Raw genomic sequence first — 13577 nt, 5'->3', positions numbered from 1 at the left:
TGCAAATCCTCAGATGGATGCAGGAGAGATTCATTTACCCTCCTCAGTCGTTCTTGGAAGTCTTCATTTTCAGCCAGAGAGAACCAGTTTTCCGGGCAGATACCGGTGACTGAAGAGCCTGAATGTGCAGGACATCCGGGAAGAGGAGGAGGAGTGGAGCTATATGGCACGGTCCTGGATTTGTCTGTGTTCGGGTCCGCAAGAGACCGCACGACTCCCTGCCTGCCCTGCACACACACACACAGCCGGAAGGGACGCCAGCGCTCGCCCGTTCCCTCTCACAGAAATGGAGCCCTACCTATGTCATTTCTCATAGATGTTTGTCCCTAAAAAAGGCAGGCAAGAGAACTCTCTTCTGTCTCTGGAAGTCAGAAGAAAAGCAAGAAAACTCAGCCTGGAAAGGCAGGAATGTTGATGCGTGCTAGGCATAACTGCAGTGCATTTGGTCTCACCAAAACAAAGCGTGTACGTTCTGGGATGACCACATCTGATCCAGATGCAGGTCCAGATCCCTCCCTCTCCAGAGTCCTTTCTCTGGAGTCGATAAGCAAAACCCAAGCACAGGCTGCTGTGGATCCTAAGCCTAATTTGGGGTCACCAGATGGTCCACAACCGACAGGCCGACACGTACCACGGCCCCAGGCACGCCAAGGGCCAGCGGTTGCTCCCATCCCCGCTTCAGTGAAGCGGGAGGCTTGCTGGCAGAGCAGCACGGGTTATCAGGAGGGGTGCTCAGCCCCTCGGCCTCGGCTGTCGAGCCTCCTGTGGCTGGAATGAAGGAGCTACTCATTCGGTCCTTCCCATTTCGTGTCTTCTGCAACCATCAGGTAGAAACACTTTAAAACCTCAGTTCACTTGGCCTAAACTCACCTATTCCAGCGTACTCACCAAATCTACATTTTCTCATCTTAAGGTAGAGCACAGTACGGACTTCCAGGGCTGATGAGCCAGAATCATGTGCTAGCTAGTCCCTCGTTCCCTGCCATAGAGGCAGGTATGTGAGCAAAAGCATGTGTACGCTACAAATAAACCTGACTTTCAACATCCCTCTGTGCAGAAATGGCACTGGGCACCTGCTTTCAGCCCTCCGCCGAGCAGAGTGACTGCTCAGGACTTGTCATCTATCTCCTGCCTTCCACGGGTCCCACCAGCTGGTCAGAATGGGAACATAATAAAACAAAGCAAGCTTTTTCTCTTAGAAGCCTGCAAGTCAGAAAGCCTATTAGAGTCCCTGTGTCAGAAATCCATACTTGATTGTATCACAACATGTGAAATTGAGAAAAATGACAGCCCCATTTAAAGCTGCCATATTTGGTTATGTGTGATAAGAGACACACGCACTGTGGTGGCTGGGTTGGCGGGGTGGGGAGGAGAAAGGGGGGAGAAATCATTTGCCACTGGAGTTACATGGAAATTAAAATAAAATGTCATCACGCTGGGAGGAGACCAGGGCATGGAGGCAACTCCTCAGCAAGAGATTTATTTGTGGTTATTTATTAGGCTCCGTCTGATCTGCGCCGTGATTAACATACGTCAGCTGCCGTTTCTGACATTGCAGAGGTGTTTGTTGGGGCGGGAAGGGGAGGGAGGGGAGGGGACAGGAGCAGACGGGGCCGTGGGGCTGCCTTCCGCTGCTCTGCAAACCACATCCGTAAAGAAAAACCAGAGCAATTAGCTACCTTGCCTTTCCTTGTTGAATAAATATTTACCAGTTTAACTAGTTAATTGCCACACAGTTCTCAGAAACTCTCCTCAAGCTAAGCGGGAAAGGTCTGGACAAAGAGGGGCCACGTGCTAGAGAGGGAAGAGGGGGCTCCGGGCTTCCCTGCTGGGGAGACCTCCCTGCTCCCGGGGAGGGCCCGGGCCCGGGCCGCCCCTGCCGCCGCTCCCCGTGGCCTCGACGCAGCAAGGCAGGGCTGGCGGCGGGATGACCTGACCTGGGAGATGCCCTGCGTCTCCCTTGCGAGCCTGCCTGGGTCACTGGGCAGCTCCCCTACTCGAAGTCCTAACTGGGTCCTTTGTCAGGCAGCTGAAGACCGAGCCCTGACTGACGGCAGGGGACTATTTGCCAAACACTTTTAAAGACTGTAATTATTAATCCTGTTCAGTTTGGTAAATGCCTAAAGGCCGGGCTGGAACACGGCTGTGCTGCGTTAGTCTGGTACCAGCACGAGCAGCAGACGGTCCCTGCCCTGAAGAACTTACACTCTAAGTAGATGTGTCAGACACATTTACATCAAGCTTGCACAGAGGCAGCAGCAAATGCCTTGCACTTATAGGGCAGATCACATGCAAACCCTGCACCAATATTCCTGTGTTTCCTCTGGAGGGAGCGACACCAGCCTCACGCTGTTCAGGGAACGACGCCTTGTTAAGGGACTTGCTGAAGGTTACGGTGTAAATTGGAGGCAGAGCACGCATGGTACTCAATCCTCAAACTTTAAAAATGCATGCGAGAAAGCAAGAAACTCGATTATAATCCCAGCCAAGTGACGCTGGCAGAAACACCTTCCGGATCCACGGGGCAGCCGGTGGCATGAAAAATCAAGCGTAGCAGGGAAGGGACACTTACATTTGATTTCCGGGAGCTTGAAGAGTCTGACCCTTTTTGATCAGTTAAGTCATTGATCCTAAATTCCGCACGTACCAGAGGAAACAGAATTTTAACTAGATTTTAATTACTTGTTTGTTCTTGGCAGGAGCCACTCAGCACAGAGAGATGTATGCGCAAGTTTGTTTATGTTCGTACCAAACGCTGCATCCTTAACAGCCTTGCGAAGGGAGAGAGGGGGCTGGGAGAGGCAGCTTTAATTGTTTTATCCTTTTGGCTGCTGTTGCTGAGCTGACAGGAAACCAAGACTGTAATTCGCATTACACTCGGCACCGTACAGAGCACATTTCCAAAACGCAGATTGAGAATAATGTGACATCCTGTTGCAAAGGACCTGGATGCCAGAGCTCGCCGCCTGTGACACCAGGGAACCGGGGGCTTTGCCTGGGGAAAATCTGTCCTCTCCTGAGCTTCAGGAAGAAGCTAGAACAACAGAAAATGGGAATGCAAGAGAATCTATAAGAATTTAAGACAACAAGTGGTGTCTAAGCAAAGACACGACACAACGCCATGGACGTGCTTGTGCGTGTGAATGCCCTGGGCAGATTCACAGCTGCTCTGCTCCGAGCCACAGGCCCGTGCGTTGCTAAACAGCCACCGTGTAGTGCCTGACCTGCCTCTGCGGTGACAGCGGCTAAACACGCTGCTGCCGCCGCCGGAGTTGCAAAAGATTATTGAATGCAGCGGAGTGACAACCAGAGCTAGTTGCTAAACAACAGCGTGCCTCCCTTCTCGCTCCTCCCTGGCCAATGCAGAAGCAAGGGGGTCTGAGAGCATCCACGCAAGGCAGGGAGCACTCGGAGAGCGAGGAGCCTTCCTCGGGCTGCAGGGCCCGCTGATCTTCAGGGTGAACAACTCGGAGGAGGCAAATGAGAAGGGCTGAGAGCAGAGAAACAGAGCCCACGCAGGGTAAGGAGCTAATTGCCCACGGTGGAGTTCAGCCTGCCAGGCTGCCTGCCCCGGGACAGTGCCCTGGCCCACTCGAGGAGTGCCATTTCGCCCTTTTCCTGCCTGTGACTAAGAAAGTACAGGACTGCATGTCGAGCGTTTACAGGAGGTCACAGCAAAGAAAGCAATCCCGGATATCTTCCTGGCCTGATCTTATTCTCAGATGTGAGAAGGCAGCAAGCCTGCACGCCACAGAGGCTGGGAATAGGGCTGAGATTAGGGCGTTTGGGCCCCAGCACCAGCCAGGTGCACCCGTAGGCGTCCTAGCTCAGCCTCCCAGGCAGTCTCCCCACCGCAAGTGCAAACGGGTGGTGCCTCCGTGCAGGTTTGCTGCAGCTGTGGAGCCACCCAGCCGTGCTCTTGGGCTGCTGCACCCCTCCAGCCTAGCCTGCCCTTAGCACGCCTCGCCACAGCGGGCTCAAAGCCGCGCTAAAGCCATCCTACGGCTTTTGCTGGGCCTGAAGTAGAACCAGACAAGCTGACATCTACCCACGCTTCCCCCGGTAGCACCGATCTGACGGGGCTCTGCTCACGGCCCCCCACCACGCCTGGAAGCGCTGTGTGCCCGGGGAGGTCGGGGAAGGGGAGCCAACAAGGCCGGGGGGTTGAAGAACAGGAATCAAATCCACCAAGCTGACACAAGGCAGAAAGACAGCGAAAAGAAGGAAATAAAGGTCAAGCACATTTGCGTTTAAATAAGAAACCAAAATATTTTTATGAGTCATTCATTTTTCTTCTATAACTAGGCACGTTTGCATGCAAATAATGGAGGGACATAAACGGTTATAAAATAAGTCTCTTACCATATGAACTCGGTAAAGAATGCTAATTCCCAAAGTCATGAACGGCTTAGAGAAATCAATCACCTTCTCCCGCTCCGCCGTAATCGTCAGCCCCGCCACAGCCAAATCGGCTTTCTGGAGAGAAAGGATAGCAGAGACGATCAGGAGCCCGAGCCTGGGAAAGGCGCGGGGCAGGGAAAGCGGCAAAGCCGTGCCCGGGGCCATGCAAGACACCCGCTCCTGGAGGATGGATGTCCCATATTTCTAGGACAGGGCGCATTTGCTGCAGGGCAAAACCCAGGCTCTGTGGAAACCGTGGGAGTTTTGCCCGTGATGTCCACTAATTCGGACTGTGCCCCTGCCCCCCTCCTCCCCGAGTGCGTTTCACGCAAGCCGGGCTCAAACACACTCCAAACTTTAACCCACCTGGTGCTCCAGACCATTTTCCACATTTTTCCTTTCCTCACCTGGGTGTTTTTATCGCTATACTTACAGGTTGGAAAAGCACAAGGCTCCCAGCGGGAGCGCGCTGTGCTAGGAGCTGTACTAACAGCGAACAAAACGGCAGCCCCTGTCCCCAGGTGCTCACAGCCCACTTGCCATTTCTATTCATTGAATGCTTTAAGACCCGGCAAAACAGGAGCCATCGAGACAATAAATATTGTACTAACCTAAAGAAGAGACAACCTCCCCCTTCCAAAGCCCCTGTTGAACACAGCTGTCCCCTTCCAGACAAGACTGTTACTTGCAAGCGCCATCGGTAGGAAAGCATAACAAAGCAGCGTCATTACCCCCGTACCCCGAGTCATGAAGTTTACAAGCCTGCCAACCCCAGACTTCCAAAATTGCAGGTCGGTCTCCAAAAAATTCAGAGGACTGGCATAAAAATTTCCAGATTGACTTGCAAAGCAAATGCGATTAGGGGGAAAAAATAAAAAAGAATTTCTTCCAATGTTAATACCCTTGTAATATAGATAAGGGATTTGAATTTTAAATATTATTTTTATTACTATAGCTCTTTTAATGTCTGTAATTGCTTTCTGTAAAAATGAAACCTCCTCCATTCCCTTATACATTTGTTTGCCTGCTTTCCAGGATGATGATTATGCAAGTGGAAAAAGAGAAGGGGGGGGGGGGGAAGCTATTTGCACTTGTTGTCCCTGAGTTTCATGAGGTCTGTGCAGAAGCCAAGGCACCATCAGGCCCCAAGACCCAGTAAAATGGGCCGCTTATCTCCCTGCATCCATGCGCTAGTTGTAAATGCACCACACAAAGGCAGATTTGTGGGTGCATCACTCTTACCGTGCTCTCCGACCCTGCTGCTCTTGCATTATTTTCCTTAAGAGGACTAATCACCTCCTGGCAGAGCTTTGCCGGGGGTCTTTCTCCCCGCTGCACCCCCAGACTTGTCCACTTACAGGCAGGCAGGGAGGAAGGGCCAGTGAAAGGCTGGGGTTGCAGGAGCCAAGAGCAGCACTGCTGGAGCCCGCAGGAAGAAGGAAAGGGAAAAGAAAAGGCAAGGTGATCTGCAAGCCCACCCAGCAAGGAGGGGTCACGGAGAAGGTGATATTTCACAGCCCATGCAGGACTGCTTTGCTGGACAAGCCCAGTGCCAGATTTTTGCAATTGTTTCCAAGCAGCTAGTACAGATTCCTTGGAGGTTTAGGCCGGAATGAATTATGAGCTAGGGAGAATTTTACCTAGCCAGACATTTACCCACAGGGTTTTTAAAAGGCACCAATAATCACAACGTGGCGTGTGAGCAGTTGAGCCCTATGTAAACACCAGCAGATTACTAAGATGGGATCAGTTCATCAGTGGAACATGGCACGTGAGGAATTTTATCTGCAAGGACAGTCTAAAGCTTCCTAAACCATTCTTGCTATACTTAAAAGGGTTTGCAGGTACTATTGTCCTGAGGAGAGCTCTCCCAGCAAAGCCCCTCATGAAGATACAGATTATTCTAGCAACGGATTTCTTCTCCCAGTTCTCCAAACTGAATACAATTCTACCAGCAAAGTCGTAGACTAAATAGATGGTAAATATGCCGCATCAAAGGTGTTTCAAAGGACGATTCCGTTCCTATCCAGAGGCCAATACAAAGGCACTGCTGAAAGGAGCAGCGCAGCCCCCGGGTTTACCCAGCTAAGTCCCCATCCCTTGCCTGCCCCCACCCTCTCAGGGCTGGGACACGGATGCCGCCGGGGAACTTTGTGCGCTCCGGTTATTCCCCCAGCTATCGTCCTTTGGGACCCTTCCAGATCATGTAGGCAGCAACATCTTGAAAGCTCCTCTTCCCTATGCAAAATATAATGCAAATCCACCCCCCTCCCTTTGCCTACGGAGCAGAAACTCAGAGCAGCAGAGCTGCCATCCCCAGGCACACCGGTTTTGTGCTCGGGTCCTTTCTCTCATCTCCAGAGGGTCCTGCCGTTCCATTAGAGTTGATTTCCTTCAGCTCATTCCCTGCCTGGTCTTCTTTTGTCCTTTCAGGACTTTTGGCAGCGTCGGAGCTACAGTAGCTCACAGCCTGCTCTAACCCGCCTTCTCCTGTGCCAGAGCTCCCTGCAGCAGAGACCCTGCTCCTCGTGGCTTTAGCTGGGGCTGTGCTCTGTCAAAGACTCTCAGTCTCTCTCTCTGCAGGCTCCGAAGTCATGCAAGTTAAGGGTTGATTTCTGACAGCAATAAACTTTGATCTGGGAATGACATGCAATGTATTCTCTGCCTGACTATCATCCATTTCATGCTTTTGGCTTTGCTTCCCGATGTTCAAAAAACTTCTTGTGATTCACCGAGGTCAGCGTATCTTAGTTACAGAGGAGCTCTGCAAACCCGAGCGCTCCCCAGCCCTCCCCACCTGAGCACGGGTAGGAGTTGGCATTTTATAGGCTAAACAATGCACTGGGGGAAGAAATGGATTTTGCTTTGTGCTTCTGCACTCTGCCCGCAACCGGGCTCTGGGGAAAGGGAAAACAGGAGGCAAAGGATGGGGGGAAGAGGGGGCAAACACCGTTTGATTTTCATCCTTCCAGCACAGTTGCAGCTATAAATGTCAGCGTGAAATAGGCTTAGGAAAAGACCCAAAGCATTTTGGGAGTAGAGACAGACGCTTCTTTAACAAAACACTGCTTAAACAAGGCCAAACTCTCGCTAGGCGAGAGGAAGCCCAGGTGGGCTGACGTCTGAGATAAAAGCATGAGCTGCCACCACCGTACCTGGCATTGCGTTAACCGTGGGATCTGCCTGCATTAGCAGACAGGCTTGCGCTGCCACTGGAAAGGATGTGAAACACGGGGGCTGAGACGGGCTCCTGAAGAGGAACAACAATTAAGCAGCCTTAAGAAGCAAATTGCAGGGACTGCCAGTCCGGAGGAGGCGGCCGCCTCCTCGCTGCGGATGCTGACAAGGCTCATCTCGGCGCTAATGGTGATGAATGGGGCCTGACGTCAGCCTCAGCCCGGGCAGAGAGGATCCCGCCAAAGCCTCCCGCAGCACTGGGGACCAGCCGGGAGACTGGCCCTGCTCCGGCCCCGCAGCGATCCACAACCTCCTGACAAGCTACAGAAACAAAACGCAGTGAGAAAGTCCAAGCGGCGTAAGGCTTTGGACTGTCTCTGTGTCAAACACGGGGAAAACAAGCCCGAAGGACAGCTCTGGGAGCACAAGGCCGGGATTTCTTCCAGGAGCAGGAGTCTCCGACTTGAACAGCACCTTGGATGCTACAGCCCCTGGGTGCATATGAGAGCACCCTTCTCACCAGCGCTGCAACCAGGGCACTGACAGCGTGGCCAAGGTCAGGGAAAGCTATTTCTTACGCTGCCCCTGTGCTTGGAAGGCCTTCTAGAAAAGCTGAAACCGGTGCTCAACCTTCAGGACCCCCCTGACCGCCAGCTATTACCCCCATTGCCGACCCATCAGCATCAGCACTGCTGCGGCAGGTGCTTGCCCTGCTGGAAACCCGTCCGGATGCGGTACCGAGCACCTGGCTGGAGGTGACCCTGCTTTGCACAGGGGGTTGGACCGGATGATCTCCAGAAGTCCCCTCCAATCTCTGCCCCTGTGTGCAACTCTGCGAAATAAGCAGCAGCCACTGCACGGCAGTGTGGCTGCAGCCTGCTCACCTGGGCAGCGGCTCCCGAACCACCGCGGCAATGACAGAGCAGTCTCTCTGCATCTGCAGATCTGTCCCATGGCACGATGGGTACAGCTCAGCCGCCAGATCAATGTACTGATTGCTTCTGCTCCAGCTGCCCATCTGATCTGACAGGAGCTATTTTGGGTTGTGCGGCTCCTCCCGCTGGAGCGAGCGGCAGCCAGGTTGCGCACTCGGATGCATATTCTTGCATTTAAAAAGCAGGGCCAGATGAGGGTCACTGAAAACTGGTGCTTGGGTGTTTTTAAGGACATGCATGAATTCTGCCATATGAAAAGTGACAGCCTGAAAGCCCTGGAGGCTGCAGCCCTCCGTTTAAGCCACAGTCAGGGATGGGATGACCAGCAATCAGTGCAGATGTCAGCCTCAAGTCTGCCTTCACTCGTGTTTCTTCACCTGGACTATCTCTAGGGGTGGGAGGAAAAAGTCTGTGCCAGGTGTTCACCATGCCCGTGGCAAAAGCCAGTTAAGGTGTAGCACCAGGAACGGGGACCCTCAGCCCGCAGGGGACAGCAGCGAGACCTAACCAGCTCAGACCACACCCAGCATCTCGTGCGCAATTCTGGCAAAATCAGCAGCGCGACGCAAACCTCTCTGCCCATACCCGCGCCGTGTTTGCTCAACAACCCACGCTCCCTCACTTCCCCACTCCCCCTCACTCCCCACCCTCTCGAGCCCCCCCATGTCACACTTGCCAGCGCGATAGCGTGCAAACAGACTCCCCCTCCCTCCCTTCACCCACGCACAGCTTTTCTTGCTGAACACCAACACCCACTGCCGAGCGGAGAGCAGGACTCTGCCAATTTTGAAATACCTTCCCCCTCCCTTCCCCTTCCTGCCATTCCCCGTCTTTGGAGCAGTTGAAGGGAGAGGGCCTCTGACTGTAAAGCACCACCTGGTCACCAGCAAGGAAGCTGGAAAAACCATCAGCCCAAAGCTTTATGGTCCTTTCAGTTCTTTGTGTTGCTGCTCCTGAGGCCAGATCCTTCCACGAGATGGACAACCTTCATCTCCCTCACTTTAAAAAGAGCTTTGACCACCACCGATCCCAGCCAGATTCAAACCACTGGCACAGATAGCAAAGATCTAGCGTTATTCCACAGCATCTCACCCCCTCAATGATTCTGCGCAGAAGGGAAGAGCAGGAGCCTGCTGTCCCCAGTCACCCGCTCCTCACTCCATGCACCTCCTCACTGGTGCCTTCTGCAGCAGCGCCAGCCTCGCCCAAATGCGCTTGCCCTGGAAACACTCACGGATCTGCTGTGTTACCATCACCAAAAGCAATATGTTATTTAAACAGTGCCGAAGGAAGCCCGAGCAGCTGATACGAGCTGCACAAAACACACGGCCAGTCTGCATGGAGTGTGCTCCTGCCGGGGCCGCTTTTTCCTTCTCGTCCCCTGCACCCTGCACAGGTTAGCGGGCCGGGTCCTCTGCGGAGGGGACCGTCACCTAGCACCGGTACCCAGCCAGACAGGGTACTGACCCCGGCTGCATCAGAGGGAAGTTTCTCAGAGGTCTTACAGCAAAACTGCAGCATCGGGTTCCTGCCAACAAAGCTTCCTGGCAAAACCAAACCACACCATCGCTTCTTAGCTCGGCTCTATTCTCCGGGGGCATTCCCGAGATGGGTGAATTCAGGAACTGTTGCTGAGGGATCGCTCAGACACAAGCCCACCTCCTCAGGGAGGAGCAAGGGAGCCGAGCACCGACGGCTCGCTGCGAGCCGATCTACAGGCACTGAGCACAGCCACCACGGCACTACGCTACCAAGACAGCAAATACAGGCGTGGCAGAACAAGGAGAGAGCTGTCACGTTGCCTTGAAAATACATTCGTTGGCTTGTAGCAGACTAGCAAATTCATTTCAGCTCGAGGACACGCTGGAGAGAGAGAGAACGGGAAGACCAGCAACCGTCAGGGACTCTGAGCCAGAGGCCGTACTGCAGCGGGAAGGAGCGAGATGTAATTCTTCCAGCCCTATTATCCCCTAAGGCTCTGACACCAAAGAGTAGGAGACGGGAAGATTTGCTGTTCCCCCTTGTTTGCTTATTATGCGTAGCACACGTGTACGGTGCCGGCCGAACTGCTGGAGACTGCAGTTGTCTGTGCCAGAGCCGGCAAGGCTAATGGGGGAAATCTGCCCCGGCCGGAGAGCGGCTTTACTCCCCTGCTCACTCGAGGAATGAGCAGGGTGTTCAGCCTCCCTGCCCTGCGTGCACAGAGGGACCAATTAGCTCGGTGTTTTCTGAGTTTGTGACATCTTTCACTAAGGAATGGGCTTGAGTCCGTCCAAGTGATTTCTCCCAAGCCAAATCCCCATCGGCTGATCACAAAATTTACAGGTTTCCTGATGTGACGACGAGCCAGACTGCTGACCTAGACACAGGATTGTCTACAGCTCTTCCACTAATTCCCTAAGCCATCCCGGTCCCCCTCTTCCTTAGCTCTTAATTAGTTTTGTGAGCAGGTCGATAAGATATGTACTGTTGAATTTGGGTCAACAACAAATTTATGTTTATATAGCATCCTTCTCAATCATATCATAGTTCACAATTAGCTGTAATAGAATTTTCAGCACTTAAGAATAAATCAATGGCTGGTTAATTTAGAAGCAATAAAATGAAACACTTTTCCCATATAGCCTATAGTCGCTCGGAGGAGATTCAGTGCCACAGGGGCATTACAGAGACAAAAAAAATACTGGAAAGGTATTGCATGGAGCTGGATAATTTTCTGACCTTCTGGTCCTGCACATTAAATGCACGTGAGTCAAACCGCACTTTCTGACAGCTGATCGGGGTCAAGAAGGAATCAGTTTCCTACAATAATACAGCACTGCACAAAGAGACAGGCGCAGAGCTGTTATTTTGGGTAGGATTTGGGAAGTTTTGACCCGTGTGACAAGTTTGTGTCCCAACTAATGCCCTCTCTGTGCTAAAGGCTGTATGGAGAACAGTGCCCAAGGAATAAATCTACTGAAAGAGGAACGCGTGTGCCCAACATAGGATCATTTGGCTCTTCTGCTTCGAGTGGTTCTGAAGTGGTGTAGGGGATGGACAAGGGGCTGGAACCGAGGACAAACCCCCTTGGGGGCTGACTGTCAAGGAAGGAGAGGAACCCCTTGGGCTCTGAAATGACCTCAGAAAGCAACGTCCCACCCGAGCAGCCCTGAACAAACACAACAGCACGCACATGGCCAGATCTGCCCTGGCTGACCTGAGCCAAAGTGCCACTCCCTGGGACTGATCAAAAACTCGCTGAAGCCATTATAAAGACTCTAAAGGGCCTAGAAAGAACAAAGCAGAGAAAGCTTTTTCTCTTCTCCAATTTTTGATTCAGCCTCACATAGGCTTTGCCAGCTCTGCCCTGCTGAAGCAGAAGTAAAAATCCTCCTAAATAAGGCTCGAGCTGCAGAAGAAACAAATGGTTTCTATGTGAAGATGAAGTTAAAACACTTATCACTAAAGACAGACAACCCTCCAGAAGCTCCCATTTAATGGAGAGGCACTGCCAAGGTTAGTAGGCCAAAAATTTGATGGCTGTTCCCTTCCTTTGTTTGCATAGATCACACGCTGCTCTCTGCGCCTTCCTTCTTGCCTCCCAAAAGAAACGTTGCAGAACCGTAATTGTGTGTGTGTGTGTGTATATACACACACACACGCAGAGATACGTATAAAAACTATGCCAATAGCCCAGAGCATTTGCAAACAACCATACAGAAGGCTCTTTAGAAGAAGCAGACGGAGGTGGGATCTCAGCTGGCATCAAGAGCTATCGCTCTGCCGGGGAAGGGCGACCCAGGAGACAGGGCACTCATTCAGGAGGGATCTCCAGTCCATATTGTGCCCTGTCCCTGACGCTCAGTAAGTCTTTTAGACCTAGAGTTGTCCCACCTGACTTCAGACACTCAGTTGAAGCTCCTAAGGTAGGCAGGACAAGCGTCAGCCAGGTCCCCTTCGCCATCCAGGGAAGCAGCAGACAGATGCCGGTGGGCACCTTCTAGAGATGCTGCTCATCTCCCGCAGCCGGGAGGAAAGCTGCAGCAGGAGCCCCAGACCCCTGCCCGGAGCCACAGGGGACGGATTCGGACCCTTGTTCCTCCACTTCGCAGGAGGGACGTGCCACTGTTGTGAGGATAACGATGGGGTGGCTCAGGGGCTCCTCTCACACAGAGGTGTGGATTATCATAAATACACCTCACTGTGGATTTGCCACCAGCTGAGAAACTGTCACTGGGTTCTCACAGGCGCTTCGGTAATAACAAGGCAGGGTAGAAATCGGTGAGCGAGGAAGTATTGGTTTAAATAACATCAGTCTTAATGTTAGCTTTGGCTAAGCCTATTTTAGTAAGGATCTCAGAGCATTTCATGAACTGTATTTAAGCTTCAGGATCCCTGGGGAAGGACTACCTTTAGCTGCAGAGGAAAACAAAGAGCAGGGAGGGGGGTACGGGCTGACTGAGCACACACGTACGCAGAAGTGTTGTCAAACCCAGCAAAAGCATTCAGCTTTCAGTCTAGCTGCTGTGCAGCAACACCATGAAGCAGAGCCATGAAAAGATCTCGATCCACGCACTTCAAGCAAACAAAAAATGTTCCTCTCCAAAAACAATACTCAAAGTCAAGGAGCTGAAATGAATCTGCCAAAACTTTCCTGGGTAGAAATGTGATTCTTACTTTCTTCCCTCCCGAACAGTGTGGCTTTGTGAGTTTCCTTCAGCTTCTACCGACCCGTGCCAGAGCCTGCATATTTTTCTGTTTCAAGTTTTCATTAATTTTTCCACTGGGGAAAAAAAATAATCCATTGTGTATCGAGCTCTTATGCAGGGAGCCCAGGCCTGCCTTCCAACAAAGCAAGCACCCCTGAGAGCACCCAGGGGCCCTAACTCCTGCTCTGACTACTTCGCACACTGTCACATCAACACAACAAATACATTTGCCATTGGGAGAAAACATTAAACGGAGATCTTCTGCTCAAAGTCTCACAAGTGGACTAAAACCCCCATCCATCCTTCTCATCCTGGAGCACTTAATAAAGCATCAGGGCTTTTCATTGCCAAGTCCCTCTAGAGCACATTAAAA

General features: G+C 52.2%; 1 protein-coding gene across 2 annotated transcripts in view; it reads right to left on the bottom strand.

Annotated features, from left to right (window-relative positions):
• The window catches only part of GRIK4 (glutamate ionotropic receptor kainate type subunit 4), a 217296-nt gene that overhangs the window by 17775 nt on the left and 185944 nt on the right, over window positions 1-13577 (bottom strand). For both annotated transcript variants that reach the window (XM_075521256.1, XM_075521257.1), the window contains one exon: window positions 4363-4476. In XM_075521256.1, coding sequence (XP_075377371.1) covers window positions 4363-4476 — 114 coding nt within the window. The remainder of the gene's footprint in view (window positions 1-4362; window positions 4477-13577) is intronic.

This window comes from Mycteria americana, chromosome 19 (assembly GCF_035582795.1).
Source record: "Mycteria americana isolate JAX WOST 10 ecotype Jacksonville Zoo and Gardens chromosome 19, USCA_MyAme_1.0, whole genome shotgun sequence".
NCBI lineage: Eukaryota > Metazoa > Chordata > Aves > Ciconiiformes > Ciconiidae > Mycteria > Mycteria americana.
This window is presented reverse-complemented; position numbering and strand designations above follow the sequence as displayed.